General features: G+C 34.7%; 1 protein-coding gene across 1 annotated transcript in view; it reads left to right on the forward strand.

The window, feature by feature from the left end:
• Positions 1-26,352, forward strand: part of TRRAP (transformation/transcription domain associated protein) — a 170,470-nt gene that overhangs the window by 16,950 nt on the left and 127,168 nt on the right. Inside the window, 18 exon segments of the mRNA XM_078152903.1 lie at positions 507-603; positions 1,900-2,038; positions 6,275-6,353; positions 7,355-7,589; positions 7,996-8,320; positions 8,420-8,517; positions 8,956-9,150; positions 9,546-9,737; positions 12,408-12,549; positions 12,552-12,572; positions 13,734-13,990; positions 15,071-15,271; positions 16,974-17,125; positions 18,997-19,196; positions 22,315-22,532; positions 22,659-22,856; positions 24,721-24,981; positions 25,485-25,646. Of these exon segments, the coding sequence (XP_078009029.1) occupies positions 507-603; positions 1,900-2,038; positions 6,275-6,353; positions 7,355-7,589; positions 7,996-8,320; positions 8,420-8,517; positions 8,956-9,150; positions 9,546-9,737; positions 12,408-12,549; positions 12,552-12,572; positions 13,734-13,990; positions 15,071-15,271; positions 16,974-17,125; positions 18,997-19,196; positions 22,315-22,532; positions 22,659-22,856; positions 24,721-24,981; positions 25,485-25,646 (3,172 nt within the window).

A 26,352-nucleotide genomic window follows, 5' to 3' on the forward strand; every position in this document is an offset into this window, starting at 1 on the left:
AACATAAAAATTTTAAAATCTTTTCAAACTATTTTCATATAGTTGTAATTTCTTGATTTCAAATTTAGAAAAAAAAGTTAGCATATTATAGCCAAAGCTTTTCTGAACTTACAATTTTGTAAATGTATCCCATGAACAAAAGTTGATCGTTATTAATGATAGTAGTCAAAGGGTTAAATTAGACTCTATTGGACTTTGTCAGTCACCTCTCAAGGCAAGTCTCTGTCTGTTTTGTTGATTGTAGTGGGTTGATATGGATACTGTTTTCATTCATAGGAAAGTACTTCAGGGTTAATAGGGTTCAGTATCAAACACTGGCTACTTAGTGTTCTCTAAAATGGAAGTATAATGTAGTATGTGAACTAAATTGCTGCTGCTTTATTTCTCTTTATGAAAATTAAACATGTTTATGGGCACAATAGTCTTCAGTCTTCTTTTAATTAATTCTAAATTCACTTAAAGAAGTTAAAGTACAATATAGTAAATCCAATTTGATTCTATTCCAGGCAACATAAACTATACAATAAGGAGTTGTATGCTGATTTCATTGCTGCTCAGATTAAAACTTTATCATTTTTAGCTTATATTATAAGAATTTACCAGGTAAGTTAAAATATTTTGGTTATAATTATTGTGGAACTTGGGATGAAGGAAAGGAAAGAGTACGATTACTTTCATATGTCAGTATTTAGAACTCTATTTAGAAATTGTATGACAAAGATGTGTGGGAGAGTTAGACAACTATGGTAATCTTTTGTGTATGTGTTGTAGTGGAAAAGTTTGTATTATAAAATGAAAAGTATGATAAACATGTTTAACTGATTCTCATGGTTAGGTTTTAAAGTAATTTATCCTATATTCTCATATTTTTTAAAAAGTAATTACTCATGTAATCTCTGTTTTATTTCTTTAGGGGATTAAGTGCAAAAGAAAACATTGAGTTGCTCTATCTTCCATTTTTCAAATAGTTCATTCTCAAACAAAATAAAAAATACAAAATTTTTAATGGAATGATTCTGATTCCAACCCATTCCACAAAAACTTTATTTTAATAATTTTTAATTCATATCTTGTGGGATCTTTTAAAAATTAAATGTACTTTTGGGTAAATATTGTCCTAAATAATTGGGTGTTCATTTATAATTTGTTCACTTTAAAATCATTGCAATAAGGGGCAGCTAGGTGGCGCAGTGGATAGAATACCAGCCCTGGAGTCAGGAGGACCTGAGTTCAAATCCAGTTTCAGACCAGACACTTGACACTTGCTAGCTGTGTGACCCTGCGCAAGTCACTTAACCCCAGTTGCCTCGCCAAAAAAAAAATTAGACATAAATTTTTTTCCTTTTTTTTTTGGTGAGGCAATGGGGTTAAATGACTTGCCCAGGGTCACACAGCTAGTGAGTATTATGTGTTTGAGACTGGATTTGAACTCAGGTCCTCCTGACTTCAGGGCCGGTGCTCTTTCTACTGCAACCACCTATCTGCCCCTGAAATATTTGTAAGCTTAAAATATCTAGGAAATTAGACAAAATAGGTTATTGAGAACACTTCTAAATTAAATTCTTCTTTCAGTAATTTCACCATTTTCTAGTTCAAAATCATTTTTGTTTTTCATCTCATAGAATTATTCTGTGCTTGAGCAAAGATTAAATGATTGAAGTTCTAGAGTCCCTACTCTCAGGGTGGTTGCAGAAGTTCAATAAGCTACCGCTTCAGGATAATTTTTGGATTAAGTAAATAGAGCTGGTATTGAACAAGTCTAATATAATGTTATATGTACAGTTAGTTTACTGAATTAGTTTGAATTAAATTTATAAAGAGCATTTTGAATTGGTATTTTACCTACTGTCCTTCCACCAGAGGTATAATTATACATGTTCCTTATTCTTGTTTTTATAGGATTTGGTGGCAAAATATTCTCAGCAAATGGTAAAAGGGATGTTACAGTTATTATCAAACTGTCCAGCAGAAACTGCACATCTTAGAAAGGAGCTTCTCATAGCTGCCAAACACATTCTCACTACAGATTTAAGAAGCCGTATGTACATTTTCTGTCAGTGCTTAGATGTTTATACATATGGTTATTTTAACAGCACCAGTTTATTATGTTAGATCTTCAGCTTGCTGCAGAAAACACAAAACTTGTTAGAAATTTGGGCATAGAGGTATGTGGACTAGGGCAGATTCATTGTTGATGCATAAATTTGGTGGCTGCAAGAGATGAAGAGGTAATGTTAATTTCCTGTAAGCCGTTTTACTTGAGTGTAGTCGGAAAAGCATTGCCATGATTTGGATTACTTCTTCCAATGCAAAGTCGCATAATCACTGTCGTCAGGTAAATCTAGTTGTGGAAATCAAAGTTATGTTTTCCCTTTGTGATTATCAAAACTTTACATGTTTTTATTCTCCAAACTATTTACTGTGCTATGACTCTACTTATCCTGCCACTAAGATACTATCCCTATTCTTTCTTATAATCCCATAGGAGATACATAAACTTTGTAGAGCTTCTGAGTAGTTTTTAGTATTTCTTTATCTTTTTTTTCTTTTACCACATATAGCTAAAAACATTTTTTTTTCACCTGGTCATTTCTACAGAGCATAGCGTAGTGAAAAGAGCACTGGATTAGTGGTCAGGAGACTTCCGTTCTGCATGTCACTTCCTTTAAGTGGACATTTAGTTTCCTCGTTCACAAAATGAGCAGGGTGGGCTAGCTGACATTTCAGGTTCCTTCTAAAGCAAAACGTCTGTGTGTGTGTGTGTGTGTGTGTGTGTGTGTGTGTGTGTGTGTGTGTGTGTGTGTGCGCGCACAAAACTTCTAATAAGTGTGCAGAGCATTATGTTAAGTGCTTGGGGGAGGTACATAGTTTGCCTTTGTGAAATTTACGTTTTAAAATGTGGGATAAAATCACATATGTGTAACTGTTATACATAATATTACACAAAAAGTGCATTTGAAAGTTAGAAAATGAAAGTTCTTTGTCAGCTTAGAGAAGTGGCAAACCAGAGAAAACTTTTTGTATAAAACATGGTGTTTTTTTGGGCTTTAAAGGATGAGCAGGAATTCACCAGGTGAAGTGAGGCATAGGAAATAAATGAGCAAAGCCATGCAACTATGAGGGAGTAGACTTCATTGAAGAGATAAAGATCAATGGAAATAGCACTGATTCTGGAGGCAGAGGATTAGTTAAAATCCTGTTTATGAAACTAATTACTTTGTGGTTTTAGGCAAATCACTAAATCTCTCTGGGCCTTTTTCTTCTGTAAAAGGAAGGGGTTGAACTGTATGGCCACTGAGGTCCTTTCCAACTCTGAATCTATGAGATATTTTAATGGTAGAATGGATAGGACTTGGTCACTAAATAAATATAAGAGGTGAGAGAGAGGAATCAAACATAAACACAAAATGTTGAACACAAAGGACTGGTTTGGGAGACCTTAAATAGAAATAGTGACATCAGAAGGAGTAGGCTGAAGGAAAAAGATAATGAGCTTAGTTATAGAAATATGAAATTAGGATTGAAGAATTAGGGGCACATACATTTTGGATAGATGTCTTATAAGTAGTTGGAGATGGGCAACAGGAGCTGGTAGGAGAGATCATGGCTAGAGATACAGATTTGGGAAGAATTTTCAAAGGGATTATTGTTAAAGCCATGGGAGGGAATGAGATTGCCAAGTGAGTCCCAAAATACTGTTCAAAAACTTGTCACCTGTCCCCCCTGTTCCTACCAGATGACCTCACCTCTTCTTTTCTGAGAAAACTGAGGTCATCTCACAAGAACTCCCTAATCTTCTCTACATTTTAACTGGAAACTTATGCATTTTCTCCCATCCACTCCTCTCTTGATTCAAACTTTGAGGGAGAGGGAACCTCGAAAAAGTTAGCCCATCTGTCTGTGCCTTTGATTCCCATTCCCTTCTTCTTCTAGGTACTTGCCCCATTGATCTTTCCCTATTTCTTGGCCCCTTCCCTCCTCCTTCAAATATGCTCAGGCCTCCTCTGAATCCATAAAAAACTTTTACTTGAACCTCACCATTCTCTCAAATTGTCCTCCTTTATCATCATCTGACCTTGTAGAGAGAATTCATTCTTGACCCTAGTCTCCACCTCACCACTTGATTGCTTCTCAGTAGACCTTTTTCGACCTGTTTTTCTAGGCCCTTTAATCGTAGCTGACTTTTTTTTTTTTTGCTTTTTGGGAGGCAATTGGGGTTAAGTGACTTGCTCAGAGTCACACAGCTAGTAAATGTCAAGTGTCTAAGGTCGGATTTGAGCTCAGGTCCTTCTGACTCCAAGGCCGGAGCTCTGTCAACTGCACTATTTAGTTGCCCTGTGTAGTTGACGTTTTTCTCAGAGTTTACCAGTCATCTAGCAGGGATGCAGCATAGCATGGTGGAAAAAGAACAAGATTTGAATCTAAGAACCCTGGTTCAAATCCTGGTTCTGTTACTTACTACCTACATGACTTCAGCCTCACCACTTCTCTCTGGGTCTCAGTCTTCTCATATGTAAATTACGATGAGTGTTTCTTGCCCTTCTCATTGGTTGGGGGAGGGCTACAGGAAGGGAGAAAATTTGTAATGGAAAAAAAAATCAAATCAAAAAATCAAATTAAAATGTGCAAGTACATTAAATAAAGTCTGAGGTCCCTTGCAGCTCTAGATGTATAATGTTACTATCTGCACTGTTCTGTGGTCCTCTGTTTTTCTAATTGTTAAAGTTCTTAAAACTCTCCTTTCTTGAATGTTGTGACATTTCCTTTTCTGGTTCTCTTCCTACATGTTTGATGACCCCTCAGGCTCTTTTCTTAGATTGTTATCTCATCTCCTGTCTCCTAAGTTTGAGTGTTCCCTATGGCCCATTCCTCTCTCTACTGCTATCCCTTTGTAATCTCATCTGCTTTCATGGGTTCAGTTATCACCTTTATGCAGATGATTCCTAATTCCTTCAATCCAGCTGAAATCCCTCTTTTTAATTCTACTCCTGCATCTCCAACTGTGAGCTTTATTGCCTGCCAGTATCCCAAATCTGCTTGTGTCCTCACTTCCCAAACCTACTTCTACAAGCTTTCCTGCCATCTTCTGAGTTGCCCAGGTTTGGATCTTCTGGAGTTACCTTTGATTCTTCCTTCTTTTTCACTTCCCATACCTAACAAATTGCTAAATCCTACTAATTCTACCACCATAGCATCTGTCCCCTTCTCTTCACTCAACTGCCACCAGCCTAGTTCAGTTCCTTATTATTAGTCACCTAGATTATTGAAATGGCCTCCTCACTGAGTCTGTGTCCAATTTAGCCCCTCTCATACCCATTTTTCATGTAGCTGGGAAAATAGTTTTCCTAAGGCTCTGGTGTAACTAAGCCACTCTGCTCCCCCTGGAGAGGAGCTTTCTGTTGACTCTAGGATAAAATACAAATGCCTGACTATAATTTAATTCTCTCTACAAGTTGGTTCCAGCTTCCACATTTATTTCATATTATTTTCCTATACACATAATTCACTCTTGTTGTGCTCTTCAGCTTTCTTCCAAACTTAACATGTCATCTCCTGTCTTTGTGCATTTGTATAAATTGTGCTTTGCCTGATAATGCACATTGTATAGTATTTAATTAAGCTTAATTTCTTCCAGTTCTCTCATTGAACTTCCTTAGCTATTAATTACCTGTTAATTAAATGCCTATTCATTTGTATGTATTATTTAAGCTCGTTGCTTCTCTTCTTGGACTGGTCATTACTTGAGACGAGGGACCATGTTTTTGCCATTCTTTGTATCCACAGTACTTAGCACAATGTCTGATATATGGTATGGAACTTCATAAATGTTTGCTAACTGGCTGTTTCACGAAACAGGGACAGCAGGTCCTTCCTCTGAACTCCTGCAACCTGTATCACTTATTGGCCACTTAAATTTTTGTATCACAACTGCTTAGCACAGTGAACTTCACACATGCTTATAATAGCTAGGATGGCTATATATTAAGTTATTCCTTCTTTTACATTTCAAAATAAATTCACATTTACTTAGTAGATGGTCTTATTTTTAAAGCATTTGCTGATAGCCCAAACTGTATTTTTAGTAGCACGTGTTTTGTGTAACCTCTTTTAAGGAAATCAGCATTTTTACGGAGTGAAATAGTGTGGGCTGGTTTTTTTTCTTTCCTCTTTTAAATCTGGGTTGTATAATTGACCTTTAAATTAAATACTGTTTAAGTAATGTAATGTGTAATTGGTTTTTTGGTAATTGATGCCATAAATATTTACATTTTAGAATTCATTCCATGCATGGACAAACTGTTTGATGAATCTATACTAATTGGTTCTGGATACACTGCTCGAGAGACTCTGAGGTATGAACTAACCCTATGGTATCTAGTTGGATACTTGCTGTTATAAAGATTTGTGATATTTCCTGTTTGAGTGTATAACAATTCTAGACCTGCAAATTAAATTTACTTGTGTCCTTAAATCACCATGAGATTTAGAAATGCAGGAATTTTAAAAGAGGATGTTGTTACTTTAAATCAGCTGATAAAGAGATAAAGCAAAAAGTGAGAGTTCGTATTTTTGTTAACATGAATTATATGTAAAACACTTGAAAAATGCCTTTTGGTTATTAGGGTTTTTTTCTGTATTTTTATCCTGCTATTTTTGTTAAGCCAAGTAGTGTTTAAATATCTGCTTGGTTTAATTTTCACAAGTGCAAGTGAAGACAAAGTGTTGCTTTTAGAAGTCTTGTAGCTCTGAGTAGTGAAGTGTGAGTGAGGAGTCTTTAGGTAGTTCAAAGAACATTTTGACCATCTGCTCGAAGAGGTGTAGAAGAGTCTGAATTTGTAAAATATTCTATTATTAGAGAACAAATTAAAAGTTATTTTGTAGCTTGGGCATTATGGCAATATACAAAGTTTTTTTAGAACTTAGTCGTCTGAACATTATGGTAATATACCACAGAATAAGAAAATGTTAATTGGTATGTACTGTTCTACTTTTTGAGCCACAAAATGGGCATATACATGATCAAGCCTAGTAATTGTTTTTCCTTAGGCCAATTATATATTTCATTGTCCATTGGAGTGCTGTGGTTGAACAAAAGCTTATAAAACTCAGTTTGAAAAAAAACTACCAGCTTTAAAAAGGCATCTTTAAAATTATTAGATGAAAAATTGAAAGAGTTGTAAAATTGTTAGGTAAAATCTAGGTTTGACCTCACTGGTATACTTGCCTTCCTATAGAGTTATCTTACTAGGGGGAAAATGAGATGATAACAGATTGATTATGGAATTCATAAATGTCCATGTAATATAGACCAATAAATAGGGCTAAAAACTAATAAATTTTTTTCCCCTTCTAGACCACTTGCATACAGCACACTGGCAGACTTGGTGCATCACGTCCGTCAGCATTTACCTCTCAATGACCTGTCCCTTGCAGTACAGCTATTTGCCAAGAATATTGATGATGAGTCATTGCCTAGCAGTATCCAGACTATGTCTTGCAAACTTTTGTTGAACTTGGTAGATTGCATCCGCTCCAAAAGTGAGCAAGAAAATGGAAATGGGAGAGATATTCTAATGAGGATGTTAGAGGTATGGATTTTTTATAAGAAATTAAAAGAAAGAAATATATTTTAATAAGTGCTCCAAAGCTTCCAAACTTTGGATTCCAGATTATCTCTTTACTGGCCAGTATTTCATATAGCAAATTACTAAGTTTACGTTATAGGATACTTGTAGGTATACTGCAAATGTTCAGGTAAAATAAATATTTAAGTGTGTTAGAAATGAGCGGATGTTTTTAAAAGCAGTTGGTTTATATACCAAATGCTTGTCATTTCTTTTGAAGAGAATCAAAAAAATCCCTTTTGTTATATTGTTTTATTGAAGTTTTTTGCCTTTCATTTGCTGAACTAATTTGATTTGAAAGGTAGCTTTTGGTATATTTAAGATAATTTTGTTCTTTTGAAACCATCATATTAGTTTCCTCCCTTTTCAGGTTTTTGTTCTGAAATTCCATACCATTGCTCGGTATCAGTTGTCTGCCATTTTTAAAAAGTGTAAACCTCAGTCAGAACTGGGAGCAGCTGAAGCAGCTTTGCCTGGGGTACCTGCGGCTCCCGCAGCACCTGCCCCTGCCCCTTCACCAGCTCCTACCACACCTTTAGCTCCAGCACCAGTGCCTGTATTTGAGAAACAAGGAGAAAAGGATAAAGAAGATAAGCAGACATTCCAAGTTACAGATTGTCGAAGTTTGGTAAAAACTTTGGTCTGTGGAGTCAAGACAATTACATGGGGAATAACTTCATGTAAAGCGCCTGGTGGTAATTCTGCACTTTAAATTACTAGATAAAATACAGCATTTGCCTAAGGCTTTAAAATTTTCTTTGTGGTTTTAATTTGGCATGTAATCTTTCTTCCAGAAGCTCAATTCATTCCCAACAAACAATTACAACCCAAAGAGACACAGATTTACATAAAGCTTGTGAAATATGCAATGCAGGCTTTAGATATTTATCAGGTGAGTAACATGGTGATGAACTAAGCTGTTATGATTGAAAACACCACGTAGACATTTTCGGACTTGATAAGCCATATACTCATAGGGCTCAACATGCATTCTAGCATCTTTGAATGGAATTGCACTTACAGAAGTCTCTTCATGAAAATCTTTATTTTTTTCTTAAGGAAGAGTGTAACTTTAGATGTAGTTTCTTCCTGGCCTTGAACAACTTGGTAAAATTATGATTTTTCATAGAAGTTTTTTTCTAAAGTTTATAAATGTAACTGTACAAGATTGAGATTTTTTTTAGGGCATTTTTTAAATTGCATTGCTTTTGGTGAATACAACAGTGATCATATTTAATAGCATTTGTTGTGTAATTGTATTTTGACTTATAAATATTTTCGTTCTCAAGTGAGTTAAATAAAAGTTGCATGTATTTCTTTCCTGTTCCAGGTCCAGATAGCAGGAAATGGACAGACATACATTCGAGTAGCTAACTGTCAAACAGTTAGAATGAAAGAAGAGAAGGAAGTGTTGGAACATTTTGCAGGGGTCTTCACAATGATGAATCCATTAACATTTAAAGAAATCTTTCAAACTACAGTCCCTTATATGGTGGAAAGAATCTCAAAAAATTATGCTCTTCAGGTATAAAATAATTTTCATGTATCTTCCCATATGTGAATACTGTATGCTTTTCAGTAATTTGGAAATCAGTTTTTAAAACATTTAAAGATTCCTTAAAAGGGCAATGAATTATTTTTAAGCCATGTATGATTTCAAAAATAATGTACCTGAAAAGCAGCAGACGATTTTGAGCTAATATCTTTTGTTAGTTTTAGTGTTCTGATGTTGAATGATGTTTCAGTGAGAGTTAAACTTACATAAAGTAAATGCCTGAAACATCTTTTAATGTTGTAGAAATACTTCATTCTTTGTGGTAATTAATTTTGTGGCTCCAATATGGCATTGATTAATTACTTTATCTTGCAGTCACTTTTGGAAAGGAATTATTTTTTCATCTAAATTTCTTGCTTTTACAGATTGTTGCTAATTCCTTCTTGGCGAATCCTACCACCTCTGCTCTGTTTGCTACAATTCTTGTGGAGTATCTCCTTGATCGACTGCCAGAAATGGGCTCTAATGTAGAACTCTCCAATCTGTATCTCAAGCTGTTCAAGTTGGTATTTGGCTCAGTTTCCCTCTTTGCAGCTGAAAATGAACAAATGCTGAAGGTAAAGCTTATTTTGATTTAAGTGAACACACAGTTGATTATTAAAATAATTCACTATTGGAAAACTTACTCAAGCTACTGTTTTAATATTTGAAAAAAACTCCTTAAGTTAATCAATATCCTTGTATAATAAAAACCCAGCATATAAAACATTTAATATACTACTTTTTTTTTTTGGTCCAGACCCTTGATTTCATCAGTGTGAGGATTCTTGTGGTTGAACCTCTTTCTGCCATCTAGATTGGTAACTCATCTGTAATTTCTAATCTTGGAGAGTTCTCTAGGGACCTTGAGAAATTAAGTGTCTTGCTCGTGGTCACACAGGTTATTAGATGCAGGACCTGAACCTGGGGCTTTGTGACTACAAAGCCAGTAGCCTTTTCTTCACTGTGCCATGATGCCATATAATGTGCTCCTCATTTACAAGTTCAGAATATGAACAATCTTGTATGAATTGAAATGGAAGAAACTTGAAGGCTTAATGTTCAGATCTGTGCCTAGACTGCATTTATAGATGAATGTCTTTTTTCTAGCATGTAAGTAAGTGACTAGTTGTTCAGTTTTGGAGGATTCAATATGAGAGGTATAACAGAAGCATCTTTAAAATACATTTTCTCCCTTTGTGGCAAAATATATTTCTTCTTAAGGTCAGATAGTGAAATCTGCTGTGTTCAAAGAGAAACATTTTCTCATAGGAAAACTTGTAGCCTAACAGAAATAAAGCTCTTTATTATATAAGGAATGACAACTCAGGTGTAGGCATAAAACATAAAAATACTCTTTATTTTTAGTGAAATGTTCAGATTAATAGCGTCAGTTTTTGTACCAAGGCTACAATACTTGGTGTCCATAGGTAAATAGAAGGCAAATGAAATGTGTTTGAAAATGTTTGATACCTTGTGAGATTTTTAGTGTCCTGCATATAGTACATACTCAAATATTTGATTGACTGTGGGGAATATATTCCTTTTGTCTATGACCTTTGTTGTATAGATTGTTAACAGAAAATAATTTGAAACTTTAAACTTCTGCACTCTAGACGTAGGTGAGTAATAAATTATACTGGGACTACAGGGCAAAAAACTTCTAAGGTTTCTGCATAGAAGTGGTTTTTTAGGAGGTGCAGGTTAATTAATCCACTCAAAGAGGGTTTCACACTATGGTTTTAATAATAAATAGAAATACTTTACATTGGAGAGTCAGGTCATGTAGTGACTGGAAAGCTTTCCTTGGAGTTAGGAAATCTTAAATTCAAGTCCTTCTTCTGACTCATTTTATTGTGAGACTGTTGACAAGTTATGTAAGTTACATGTCAAGTTACAAGTTAAGAAGTTACATGATACAGTGCCTTCAGCACCTCTCTGGGATAAATCAGATGGTTGTAGAGCTGCTGTGGTAGAAAAAGTTTCCTCCCCCTCACCCCTTTGGGTTCCTTATAGCAATGAAATCATGAGTCCAAATGGAGAGGAAAAATACACCTTAAACTTAGAAACAGTTTTTTAAAAAAAAGTCACCAGTCATTCAGCGTGCTATTACATATGTGTATATATACATGCACACCTATACACATACATTTAAAAAAATTTCTCATAACTCTTCATAGCACCCTATGAGTAAGGTAGCACTACCTACTGTTTGAAAAATGAGAAATAGGTGTAGAGTTTAGTGACTTAAGAAAGAGCTAGGACTACAATGAGTATCTGTTGAGTTTTTTACCTAGATTGCAGTGTCTTGGATTTTGTTACTAGCTAATCTCTACCTAGAGATAGGGGATTTAAACTTTAGTTTTTTAAAAAATTAAATGAGAGTGACATCAAAACATATTGGCATATTTTTTCTTATATCTTCATGAAATCGAAGGATAATTGTTTTAAAACAGTTTATTCAAAATATTTATGGTTCAAAATTTAACAATGAGGACCTTGATCTTGAAGAAAAGTGTTAAGAGAATACCTACTTTGTCATTGCTTTTTCTGCTTTTTGTCCTAATATACTTTTGAATCAATGGAAAGAATAAATAAAATAGGAATTAGGAGTTCTTGGGAAAGTCAGTTAACCTCCCTAGTGCTCACCTCAATTTCTTCAACTGAAAATGAGATAGTTGGAGTTAATGACCTCTGAGGATCAATCCAGTAATAAAATTATAGATTGGTGGTAGGGCGTTGAGTTGAAAATTTGAACTGATTTATGAGAGACTTCATGAGGCAGAGTATTTACGACTTCTAGATGTCAGGAAAAATGAAGACCCAAGACTGTTTCAAGATTGTAATTTCTTTGAAAGGAAAAAAAAATCACATAAATATAGACTGAAAAATAGATCATATACCACATTTGGGTTTTATATTGGCTAACTTTGAGAGGAAATATGTTTTTGGATCAACACATTTTTTCATAAATTGAAATAAATTTAGGTTCAATTTGGGTAATGACGGTGATTAACTTCTCTCTGGCACGCCTCCCCCCACCCTTCACACCTTCCTTTCTCATCTTCACTCCTGGCCATTGCTATGTATATGTGGTACGAATCTATCAAAATTAGCTTTTGCCTTTATTAGATTACATGGAACCTTTGAGTCCGGTGTGATGTTGATAATGATGATTTAAAGATACTGCCATTTGTTGACCTTTCTCTTTATTGTCTGTTTATTGACCTTATCCTCAAATTTCTTAGCCCCACTTGCACAAGATTGTGAACAGCTCTATGGAACTTGCACAGACGGCCAAGGAGCCCTACAACTATTTCCTGCTCCTTCGAGCATTATTTCGTTCCATTGGCGGGGGTAGCCATGATCTTCTCTATCAGGAATTCTTGCCTCTTTACCAAACCTGTTGCAAGGTCAGAATAACCATTTTGCTTCTTCTTTAATCTTGTTTCATTCCAACATTTAATTCTTTTTTTCTGGTAATACAGTGGATAGAGAATGGGCCTAGAAGCCAGGAATACCTGGGTTTAACTCCCTCCTCTGACACATTGGGCAAGTCACTTAGCATTTCAGTGCCAGGCAATTCTCTGTGATGTTGCAGAGAAAATGTTGACCTCTGTTGGTTTTAAGGTATTTGACTCAGTTATAGAAAAGATATTACTCTATATTACTTTAAGGAGTTTTCTCACCTAAGGGCTTCCCTCCGACAGTGAAATCACAGATCAGTTCCCCATCCCTTTTGGCAGCTACTCATCTCTATGTAACTGATAAACTCTCAGAGTTATAGAGGATCACCATTTAATACTTTAAGGGCATGGAGGATGTAAAGTGAGGCTATTGAAATAAGTTGTGGTGTTTTCAGGATTATGTAGGAACTGATGATGGGGGGGGGGGGATGGTCCTGATTTCCCTGATGAGATGTTGCTTGCATTTTTGAGCCTTAGATTTTCTGGTTTTAACGCTAGACCAGAGAAACACAACCAAGATGGGAAGGGATAATCAAAATGAGAAATAAAGAAAATAAATTACTTTGTGTTTGTGCTTGAGTGTTATTTACTAGTTAATAAATTGAAAGCCCTGTATGGATATATTTAACTGGGGTTTACATAATAAACACATATAGGAGATTTTTGCATGCTTATGATTTGCACTATATGAACTGATTGTGTTTTGAAAGTTACTTTCTTGTCTTTCCTAGCCTTCTTCCATACATTCCTTACCCCTTCACACACTTATATTTTAAGCACTTAATCATGTTAGGTGTTTGTGAATGAGAAAGCTAGGTGCCCTCGTACATAGGAAATACTAAACCTGAAATTAAGAAGACCTGAGTTCAAATTCAACCTTAGACAAACATTACTAGTTGTGTGACCCTGAGAAAGTCACTTAACCACTATCTCCATTTCCTCATTTATAAAATGAGAATACTACTTCTCAGGGTTGTTGTGAAGATAATATGAGACAATATTTGTAAATTGTTTTGAAAACCTTTAAGTGCCGTGTAAATTCTAGCTATTATTATTAACCAAATATTTTAAAGTTAATTTTACTTTAAATTTTTTCCCCCTTTTTAGGACTTAATATGCTACAAAGTGGCCTCCACAAGCAACACATGAAAGATTTATTTGTGGAACTATGTCTTACTGTACCAGTTCGACTGAGCTCTCTTCTACCATATCTACCAATGTTAATGGATCCCTTAGTATCTGCTCTTAACGGATCCCAAACATTGGTTAGCCAAGGCCTTCGGACTCTTGAATTATGTGTAGATAATCTCCAGCCAGACTTTCTGTATGATCACATTCAGCCAGTGAGGGCTGAACTCATGCAGGTAATATTAAGTTCTTGTATCTGTTATTTTCATTTTGAAACTTGAATATTTCGTTATGCTGTGAAGCCATTATTTTAGGCTCTGTCTAAAGTAGTTGTTATGATTTTCAGCTTACTTTTTTGGATTTCTCTGGTACATGAAGAATTACTGTAGAACACTCTTTATATTTTGTGTATTTTATAAGTCTTCACATATTATGTATTGTAATAGGCTGGTAATTGAAAATCATGTGGAAATTGATTTAATTGTCCTATTTTATATTCACAGTACCAAAAGAATAGAATTAAAGTCAACTCTTCTTATTTTAATGCTATAAGGCTTCTGAAAGTCCAGATGACTTAGATATGTAAATAATACCCATTACTTATTTGAAGAAGTAGAAAATAGAGCTATCATCTTTTCCATGGTAGAAGAATAGTGGAAGGGGCTGAACAATAGAGAGGCAGCATGATATTGTAGAAAGAGCATTGATTGGGAAAGTTTAAATATAGGCCTTGATACCTACTAGTCTTGTGATCTTGGGCACTTAAACTTTCTGAGCCTCAGTTTCTTCAATAGTAAAATGAGGATGATAACCTGTTTTACAAGACTAAGATGTGTTTTCTGTGATCTCTGATATGTTATGTAAATGTGAATTGTTGGCATGAACAATAAAAATAATAAGCAGGAACATTTCAGAAGATACTTCTTCACTTTTTTTTATAAACTAAAGTTTCAAATCCCTAGTATCTAAAATTAAAACAACTTCCTGCCTTTTGTTATTGATCTAATTAAAAAATAGCTTAAACCAAGAGGTATAAGAGCTGTTGGAATCTTGTATGGTCCCATTCATGGAGGAAAGTAATACATTCAATCTAAGACTATAACTATAGGCCAGTAATTGACGAAGAAACAAATTGATTTAAAAGACTAAATTCAGAAATGTAGTGATCTTTGGTTTACTTCTCAGCTTTTTTCCCCAGGTCTTATTAAACTTGTTAAAAATTCTGTGAAGTAAATTGGAACATGTATATAAAGATTTATGACAGTGTAATGAAATTTGAAAACTGCATGTGTTTAAAAGTATTTCTTTGATTTTAGGCTTTGTGGCGTACCTTAAGGAATCCTGCAGACAGCATTTCTCATGTGGCCTACAGGGTACTTGGTAAATTTGGTGGAAGTAACAGGAAAATGTTAAAGGAATCTCAAAAGCTTCAGTATGTTGTAACTGAAATTCAGGGACCTAGTATCACAGTAGAGTTTTCAGATTGTAAAGCATCCATTCAGCTTCCAATGGAAAAGGTAAAGTTGAGTGTTTTTGTGGTTACTTAATTTTTTTATGGAATGTACATATGAGGTAGAGATGAAGTGAGACTTATAACTTGAAATAGAACACTGGTAGGTGGTTTGCCCTTTTAAAAAACAACAAAATTTTATGCATGTCTTTTGTTTTTACTTCATTTCTGACAGAATCCCTCATACTAATCTCTCCCAAAAAGTCATCCCTTATAATAGAAAATAAAAAAAGATGATGAAAAAGTTGAGCAAAGCTAACCAATATATATATAAAAAATTATATTTAGTATACAATATTACATGCAGCATTCCCAGTCTCTGCAAAGATATAGGAGAGAAATACCTTTTAAAATTTGGTCTTTAGGGTTAAGCTTGGTCATTATAATTTCATATCATTGTTACTTTTGTCTTTCCATTTACATCATCATAGCCCTTTCATGTGATTTTGTTTAATTCACTTTTGATGCTTCTCTGTTTTGATCATATTCAGTGTTTCACAATATATTCTCATGTTGATGTTGCCCTTAATTCTCCCTCATATTTTCTTTGTTTGAGTTTGCCCATCTTGAATGATTGTTCTCAGTGCCCTGGGATATATTTATCAAAATCTATCACTAATTCTTATTCTTGAAAGTTATTTTTTATTGTACATTAATTAAAAATAAATACTTGCTAGAAAGCACTTTAAAAAACAATTATTATGAATTCAAACATTGATAAGGAATATGTTACTAAAATTAGGAATAATAGCTTTAATAATTTACTAATATTGCTAATTTGGCAAAATGTTCAAAAATCGTAAATTCACAGTGTGCTTCAGTAATAGCCATTTGTGTCATACTTAGTATGTAAAACAGGGTAGTAGAACAAAAATTTTCCCCTTTATTATAATTAAACTTTAAATCAGTCTCTTAATAGTAATTTAGACTACTCAGTGATTATTGTTGATAAAATAATGAACAAATTTAAAAATTGATGTGAAAAGATTTAAAGAATTCCAAATTATTTGTCTTAACCTTTTCTATATACAATTAATAGGTAAAAGCGTCTTGTTTATATTACACTTCATAGGTGTTGAAAAAACTTTTTAAAAATAGGAAATATAACTAAATCATAAAAAATTAATCTTTCCTTTTACTCCTTAGCAAGAAAAGTTCCTCTTCACTGGTCTGAAAAAAGTTCAGTGTTCTTTCTGTTGGGACTTTGATGAGGTGATGATGGGTGATTTGACTGATAGGTGTTGAGAGCATAGTTAATTTGACAAATTAAAAATACTTTTTTCCAAAGGGGAAAATACTCATTTCTCTGTAACAAGGGGCTTTCAGAGGTCATTTGAATTGCATAATCTAATTAACTATTTAGGCACAAATAATTGCATTTCATTTTATAATTAACTAAACAATGAGCTTCCTTATTTTATATATTTTCCTCCTCTCTAATGTATTTGTTCTACAGGTTTCATTTGATAATGCTTTATTGTTATATATTGGGCTTGGTTGTGCCTTTAGGTGGATATTGTTAAGCTTTTGAGTATTGTAAAGCTTTTAGTAAAGTGCTCTTCAATATTGTACATATATGTGTGTGTATGTGTGTGTGTGTGTGTGTGTGTGTATATATATATATATATATATATATATATATGTGTGTACATGCATATGTGCATATACACACATATATATGTCAGAAGCCTTGTTATTTTTTATCGTAGGCCATTGAAACTGCTTTGGACTGCCTGAAAAGTGCAAACACAGAACCATACTATCGGAGACAAGCATGGGAAGTAATAAAATGCTTCTTGGTGGCTATGATGAATTTGGATGATAATAAACATGCCTTATATCAGCTCCTTGCGCATCCAAAGTATGTTGGTAATTTCAGACTATCAAATGGAGTGATATATAAAATTTTCTTAGGAATTAGGGATAGAGAGGACATCTTGGGGTTACTTACTACTCTGATATTGAGCAAAATTTCAGGTTGAGAAAGTGACTTTTTTACCTAGTAACACATGAAGCTATCAGTCAGTTATTATGATAACAGTAAGGAGTCAGAGATAACACTGACATTTCAAGCTTAGATGACAGGTAAATGATGCTGTCAACAGATTGTCTTCTGCCTATGCACTCTTGACACCCTGGCTGGCTGGACAGCCAATTACTACTTAATTGAATAAAGGCTTAGTATGAGCCAAAAATGTGACTGCCAAAAAAGTTAATGTAATCATAGACTCCATTAATAATTATGTGAAGCATCCCGAACAGTGGGATAATGGTCCCATTGCACACACATTAAACCACATACTACTTTCATTTTAGAATGTTAAAATGGAAGGATGTGGTACAGTGGAACTTTGTTCTAACGTGCGCTTATAGCACATTCCATAAAACCACGTTATGGGTGAGAGCACATTATATTATAAAATGATCTGTTTGGTAACTAAATCCTTTTGTGTGAGATCTAAGAAGAACCCACTTTACAGATAAGAATTCTCTATAAATAAGGGTCCATTGTATGTTGTTGCTTAATAGTATATACATCCTTTTAGTATGAAAGAAATAAATAGATCTTTATTTTTATTCTTATTTACTTTTTTTTAATTTTCCCAAGGCAATCAGGGTTAAGTGACTTGCCCAGGATGAGACAGCTAGTAAGTTTCAAGTGTCTTGGGCCAGATTTGAACTCAGGTCCTCTTGACTCCAGGGTTGTTTCTCTATTCACTGAGCCACTCAGTTATCCACTTGATTTTTAAGCAATGTGATTTCATTATCATGTTTTATTTGATTTTCTTGAAATCATGGAGAAATTTTTAGCTAGTAGATTGTTTATATCTATTTTGTAATTTTTATCTACTGAATAATACATGTATTCTTATAGTAATTAGAAAGATTGTAGTTTCTATAGTAGCAGCATGTAACAATTGAAGTTTAAGAAGGCAGTTTCCACCTTGGTAGAAATTTTTTAGTTTCAAGTCTTCACCATGCCTATAGGGTGATACAGTCTGTGGACAAGGCTTAATAATGGGAGTAGTATCCAGAGGGGAAGAAGAAGAAAATATTCACTGAAAACATATGTGTCATTTTTATATTAAAATCCATGATTTTTTTTATACTAAACTGAAAATTTTTCAGCATCAAAAGGGTATTTCAGGTATTATATAAAAAAAGTTAGGCAGGGCTAAGCCGTGCCTTTTAGGATTTTGAAGAATCTCATAAAACATATTTCTGTAATTATTTATTCTTTTAGTGTGATTTTCTTATTACTATAGTATGAAAATTTTTTGGTTCAATTTGTAACAGATATATATATTGGATCTTTCTTGAGCATTGTTCAGAGTTTCATAATCTGATATTTGGGGTTTGACTTGTTTAATAATATTGCAGTCCACAGATAAAAAACAAATGTCTTTTCTTTTAAAATAGAAAATAATTATAAAAATATTGAAAATGCCATTGTGTGATTGCTTTTTATTTTGCTGGCTGCATACATATTCTTTGAAATATGTTTTTCCTCTCTTGAATTGTTGACAGTAAATGTTCGTGGTGAAATTGAACCATTTATCATGTTTGAGACTAGGATCTGTAAAAATTAAAGTGGAGTAAATGAGTTGAGTCAGTGCTATCTGAACAAGAAGGAAGCAGGAGCAAGTTGTCAGTGAAACCTGTAATGGTCATGTAGGAACTGGCAGCGCAGTTGTCCAGGGTTATGACAATAGGTGTAATTTTGTCTTTTAGCTTTACAGAGAAGTCCATACCAAGTGTAATCATTTCACATCGATACAAAGCACAAGATACTCCAGCCCGTAAAACTTTTGAACAAGCATTGACGGGTGCATTCATGTCTGCTGTCATCAAGGATCTTCGACCTAGTGCACTGCCTTTTGTAGCCAGCTTAATTCGTCACTATACTATGGTAGCAGTAGCCCAACAGTGTGGTAAGTACAGTATGTTAAAGTCACTTGAATTTATTGTAAATTATGTAGTTGAGTCTTTTTGAAAACTGTTGTTTTAGGCTATTATTCTTAAACTTCAGCTATACAATAATTGGCACTTCAGTAATATTACTGATATGTCAGGTCTTTTTAAAAAATATTTAATTTTTCCCAGTTAAATGTAAAATAAATTTTTAACATTCTTTTGAAAAAATTGAGATCCAGATTCTCTCTTTCCCTGACTTGGCAAGCAGCTTGACATAGGGTTAAGCATGTGTGGTCAGTCATACAAAACATTTCACATTAGTCATGTAAAACAAAAACCCCTCACAAAAAAAATAAAGAATACTATGCTTCAATCTGCTCCATTATTAGACTCCATTAGTTCCTTCTCAGGAGGTGAATAGCATTTTACCTCATAAGTCCTTTGGAATTGTCTTGGATGTTTATATTGCTGGGAGTAGCCAAGTCATTTACAGTTGATCATCATACAATATTGCTGTTACTGTGTACAATGCTTGCTTGGTTCTGCTCACTTCACTTTGTATCAGTTCATGTAAGTCTTTCCAGGTTTTTCTGAAAACATCCTGCTTGTAATTTTTTATAGCACAAAAGTATTCCATTACATTCATATACCACAACTTGTTCAGCCATTCCCCAGTTGATGGGCATCCTCTCAATGTCCAATTCTTTGCCACTACAGAAAGAGCTGCTAAAAATATTTTTGTACATGTGGGTCCTTTTCCCCTTTTTTATAATCTCTTTGGGATACAGCCTTAGAAGTGCTATTGCTGGGTCAAAGGGTATGCACATTTTGGTAGCCCTTTGGGCATGGTTCCAAATTGCTCTCCAAAGTGGTTGGATCAGTTCACAACTCCACCAACAATGCATCAGTGTTCCAATTTTCCCATGTCTTCTCCAACATTTATCATTGTCCTTTTTTGTCATGTTGGCCAGTCTGATTGGTGTGATGTGGTATCTCAGCATCATTTTGATTTGCGTTTCTCTAATCAATAGTGATTTAGAGCATTTTTTCGTGCGATTGTACATGGATTTGATTCCTTCGTCTGAAAACTGCCTCTTCATATCCTTTGACCATTTATTGATTGGGGACTGCGATGTGTCAAGTCTTTAAAAAAAATTTATGCCTTCCTTTCTGACCCTCCCCCACTCCTAGCCCCCTGCTCCTTTCCCATTCTGAAGAGCCTCCATTGGATCTGGTTGCTTGTATAAACTAGTTGAATAATTGTGAGAGCATTGATAAAGCATGAACACTTGCTTATTTGTTGTCTGTTTCTTTTTAAGTATGACATTAATACACTCAAGTATCTCAGAGGTACCTCCTTATTGACCAACCCTCACCAGTTATAGCGTCTGCTTGTGTGCAGGGCTAATCTTCTCACCATTCCCTGAGAATACAATACTCATTCTTGCCTTATTATCTTTGTTCCTGTCCTATCTGGTGTCTACACCCTTTCCATACCAGTACAAATTTGTCTATCCTAAAAGGCTTAATTTTAGTTCGACAAACCCATATAAATGATTTCTTCCTTTGTAAACTCTTCTACAGATGTATTTAGTACCACACAATTGTTTCATTTACATTAACCTGATCTCCACAATTAGATTGCATACTTATTCCCTACAGTGAGGCTTACGGTAAACCTTCCCATACCCCCAGTCAAGATGAAAGGTCATAAATTATAGCATTTGCCATGCGTGTATATGTAGGAAATAAAATGGCTTAATTTTTTATACAGAAAATTTTGTTTGGTACATAACAATTTTTCATTAACACTCCCACTTTTTGGAATATTCCAGTAGGATAATATACTTATTTACCAATGTTTCCTTGGGTCTCCTTGACATTTTACCTTAACTGCTGGGTGATGTATTTACCACAGGTTGGGAATTCCTGCCCTACAGTGAGGCTCATTATGGCATAGGTGTCAACACAGGGTGGCTAGAATGAGAGTTAAATGTAATCAGGAAAAATTCAACAAAATAAAAATACAATACAATGTCTGTGGTTTTCTAAGTTAACATGTGGCTTGCAGGGATCCTTATGTACCTTTTTGTGGTGCCTTTGCTATTTGTGTTTGACACCATTGGCAGAGATAATAGAGAGCTGGCCTGGAAGTCGGTCAGGAATACTTGAATTCCATTTCCTGATTCTGGTATGTACTGGCTGTATGATGGCCAGGCAAGTTATTCTTTCAGTGCTCTTGGCAACAGGTTGTAGAGAAAGTGCCAGTCTGTGTTGGTAAAGGAAGTGCTTTCTTAGGAGTTGTTTTCACTGAAGAAATCACAGGTTTGGTAAAAAAAAAATCCTTCGCAGTACCGCCTGGCACCATGCTAAGTACGTTGGAGGCACTTGATATCGGCTGTTTTTAGTGCTTGTCTAGTAAGTGTTGGTGTCCACCACAACTGAATATGATGCTCTCTATGATAGTGATAAGTTTTGTGTGTGTGACAGAAAAGACCCAAATATAGAAATTAGTCATTTTTGTAAAGTAGCTCTTAAAATTTTTGTAGCTACTGTCTTTCAATGGCCATTTAAGAATTATTATTAAAAATGTAATTTAGCTTTGATTGAAATGATACAAATGTGAAATGATAAAGTGCTTTATAGTGAAAAACAGTTAAAACACATGATTTTTATGTCATTTTTGTTATACATTTTAAAGGAATTACACTTGAGGGTGCCAGTATTGAATACTCATGACTCCATAACTTCAGAGCTGTAGAGTTTTCAGCCTCATGAGAGACACTTAGACAAGTAAAAGGGAGGTAGTAGCATGAGAGAGTGCTGCTGGTAGGCAGCAAGACCCAAGTTCTAATTCTGTCTTTGATTCTTGCTAGCTATGTGACTGAAACAAAATCCCTTAACATTGCTATGTCTCAGCTTCTTCATATGGAATTTAAAAATGTATGTAGGATCTTCTTCCTGTGTTTTTTCAGAAGCTCTAACGGGATTAAAAGTGTGGAAAGTGCCATGTAGATGTCTGTTAATGTAAAAGCAGTAGAATTCTGTTGGTTTTTATTTTTGGTCACTTTGATTTTTAAAAAATCCATAATTATTTATCTCTGTTCTCTGCTCCTCCTTACAACATTACTTTAGGTCCTTTTCTGCTGCAGTGCTATCAGGTGGGAAGTCAACCAAGCACAGCCATGTTTCACAGTGAGGAAAATGGGTCAAAGGGAATGGATCCTTTGGTGCTTATTGATGCAATAGCCATTTGCATGGCATATGAGGAGAAGGAACTCTGTAAAATTGGGGAGGTAGCTCTAGCTGTGATATTTGATGTAGCAAGTATCATCCTGGGCTCAAAGGAAAGGGTAAGTGTGCTATTTATTGGTGAAATTTATTCTACTTCTGATTTCTGTGCATTCGTAAAGACATTGAATATCTGCTATTTGGCATACTCACACAGAGCATTTATTTGTGGTGTTTTCTCTTTGCAGGCTTGTCAGCTCCCACTCTTTTCTTACATCGTGGAACGTTTGTGTGCTTGCTGTTATGAACAAGCTTGGTATGCAAAACTAGGGGGTGTGGTGTCTATTAAATTCCTCATGGAACGACTGCCTCTCATATGGGTCCTCCAGAACCAACAGACTTTCCTTAAAGCACTCCTTTTTGTGATGATGGATCTGACTGGAGAGGTATTTAATGTATGGATGATTTCAACTTGTACTTTTGATTTTTATATAGTAACTGATTACTCTATAGTATTAGTGTACTGTTCAGATAATTCAGTAATTTTGGTTCATAGAGATTTCTTTTAGTTTTAATAGTCAGCTTCTTGCAGCTTTTACCAATTGGTGTGGTATGATTGTCAAGATATTTTAAAAATCAAAAGTACAGTTGTTTTTCCCCAAAACCAATATGCTGCCTTGAGAACAGTGTTCTTTACCTTTTATGAAGACAGCAGAGCAGAAAATTTACTCTGCTGGTTGTTAGGAAATTGTAGTTGAATAGATACATAGATAGATAGATTTAGTTGAATAAAAATTGTGTCTGATTTGCCAAGCACCATTACTTGGATGTTTCATGGTTCAAAGTCCTCAAGTGAAAGGCAGTGTTGATGAGACTGTAACTGTTAGTAAATAAAGGAATATGAAGACCACTGGATTTAAACGTAATAGAATTCATAAAGACTAAATATTTGTATAAGCCTAGGCTTAAGGGAATGGATAAGAATATAAAAATAGAGTCCTTCCAGTTCAGTTTTACAAACCTTCATTAAGCACTTACTCACATGGTAAGCACTAGGGACACAAAGGTAAAAATAAAGTCACTTCCCATCAGTTTATATTCTACTGCCACCATCATTTTTTTAATTCCTGAGCTCCTCACATTTTTATTTCCATTCAGTATCATCCACCTATTAGAATACTCATACCTTAGACCTTATCATAACCCGAAACTGTTCCATGTCCAATATGTTGCCTTGGAAATCCTGTCTTCTGTCCTTTTGCTATCTTACTCCCTTACTTCTCTCCAACCTTGTTTTTTTTCCTTATTCTGATCCTTCAGCTTTTATTTTCCCCCTGCTATTCCTATTAACTCTTTTCTGGCCTCCTCTACTACTCTGTCCTTATGGTCAGCAAATTAGACATTGGCCTTTGCTTTACTTTTAAGTCTTTTGCTTCCTTGATTCCCCAATCAGTTCCTGTGCTGCTAAGCTAAACTGTAACCATACGTAACTTTGCTTTCTCCTTGAGCATTCCTCCTCTGAATCAGCTGCTAGACAAAGTCATGAAACTTTGATTCCTGACTACAAATTGTGCTGTCTAACCTCAACTCTACTCTCAACTTTGCCTTGGAGATCTTTTATTTAAATCCCTCATATTTCTTATTACACTCCACATAGTGGTTGTCCCATATCCCCTTTTCTTTCACCTGTTGTAGTGAGTCCCCTAACTGGTCTTCCTATATCTTACTGCTGGCACCACCTCTTTTCTACAATTTGTTCAGCCATTTTCCAGTCGATAAATTCCCCTTTGTAATGAATTTTGTCCTGTGATTTTTCTACCTTTGTGTTTCTAGCACTTAGCATGGTGCCTATGTATATATGTTTTATGAGTTAGATTTGAATTGAATTACGAGAGAGTGGTTCATAAGCTTACATATAGATAAAACAATGGTGTTCAGAACTGCAGGTGTTTAGAAAGTATAGCCTCAGAAGAATGATGAGGTTATATATGCTAATCACATGCTGTATTGAGCTACACAATTTATACATAAACTTAAGAACCTCTCATAACAGGATCCCATTCCAGAGAATTTTGTTATTGAAGTTGTGAAGTGGTTTTACTCACATAGCCAGTCTTAAGTCATGGCCCTCAATGATACCATTTTATTTAGTAAAGACTTTGGTGTTCCACAGATAAGTTCAAAAGCAAATATGAATTAGTTTTGTACTTAGCAGAATTATTTACATTGTTTTTCTTTTAGCAAGATATGATGACTGTAATACTTATTTAAGTCAAATCTCTCTAATTCAGTGTCTTCATTAATTCTTAGGTTTCCAATGGAGCAGTTGCTATGGCAAAGACAACCTTGGAGCAGCTGTTAATAAGATGTGCAACTCCTTTGAAAGATGAAGACAAATCTGAAGAGATTCTGTCAGCTCAGGAAAAGTCTTTCCATCATGTGACACATGATTTAGTTCGAGAAGTCACCTCTCCAAATTCCACTGTAAGGAAACAAGCTATGCATTCTCTTCAGGTGCTGGCCCAGGTTACTGGAAAAAGTGTGACAGTGATTATGGAACCTCATAAAGAGGTAAGATGTTTTTCAGTGAAATCAGGGCAATATGCATAAAAATTTTCTAGCTTATTTCTGTTTAATTTTGAAATTTAGCAATTTGAAATGCTATTTTTGATTTATAATCTCATATGGATTTCTTAGTATCACCTTTGCTATCTTCCGATTTCTTAGGATTGGTAACTATGCTAAGTAGAAAAGATTGTTTTCTGGGATGATATAAGTTGGTAAATTTGTAGCCTCAAAGTAAGAGAGGTAGTCCATGATTTGAAGACCAGAATTCAAAGTAGATGTTCTTTTAAAAAGATGGTGAAACTATATTTACTTAAACTAAGAATTTAACAGAAGGGGAAGGAAGGTGTTCAACTATATATTTGGGTGAAAAACGTATTTGTTCTAATAAAACATTTTTAGATTTTAGTTTCATTCAAAACTTAGGATCATTTTAAACCTAAGTATTTATTTCTTTCAAAATGTTAACTTGTTATTTATACTTTCTCCTTTGTATTTTTTTTTTGTAGGTCCTTCAAGATATGGTTCCACCTAAAAAGCATTTACTTAAACATCAACCTGCAAACGCCCAGATTGGCCTAATGGAAGGAAACACATTTTGTACAACTTTACAGCCCAGACTATTTACAATGGATCTCAATGTGGTAGAACACAAGGTTTTCTATGCAGAGGTAGAGAACTTTTTATATTTCATGGTGTGTTTGAATTTTTTTTTTTAAAGAAACTGGCATGTAGTAGCAGACTAAACAACCATAGTTAAGTTTAAAGATTTTGACTAGACATGACTCTTTGAATGTTGGCATGACACCATGTTTCTGATTATGTGGCAGGCCTGGAAAAGGGTATTTTACAAACCCACATATTGTGGGGTTCAGAGACAAGACATTCATAAGAAAATAAACTGCAGACTGACACAAAACCTGATGAAGATCTAAGCCCTAAAAATTTCAAGAAGGTTGTAATCAATTAGGTCAGTTTACACACCAGTTATCAAGGAAGACTTTGGTAGTAGGTACAACTTGAACTGGTAATAGAAGCATGGATGGACATAGGTAGGCAGGAGGGAATTGAGAGGCCTTTCCTCTGGAGTGAGAATAATGTTAGCAAAGATGATATTGTATATTCCTTGGTAAGTTTACTTCGGTGTCAGAGATAACTGCTTGTTGAGACTTTGATTGTTCTATCTTAGAAGAAGCATGGCAAAAATATTTTGATACCTTTATTTGGAATTTGTCTTTGATTTGCCTGAAAGTAATTGCTTTTTGATTGAACTGACAAGTGATTTAAATTTAATTTTGAAAGTAGTTCTGTGTTATTGAAGTGAACTACATAAACCAGAAGACTGGTTTATATAGTTGTTTGCAAGGCTATTATAAA

The sequence above is a fragment of the Phascolarctos cinereus genome, unplaced genomic scaffold (assembly GCF_003287225.1).
Source record: "Phascolarctos cinereus isolate Bilbo 61053 unplaced genomic scaffold, phaCin_HiC Scaffold_4;HRSCAF=312, whole genome shotgun sequence".
NCBI lineage: Eukaryota > Metazoa > Chordata > Mammalia > Diprotodontia > Phascolarctidae > Phascolarctos > Phascolarctos cinereus.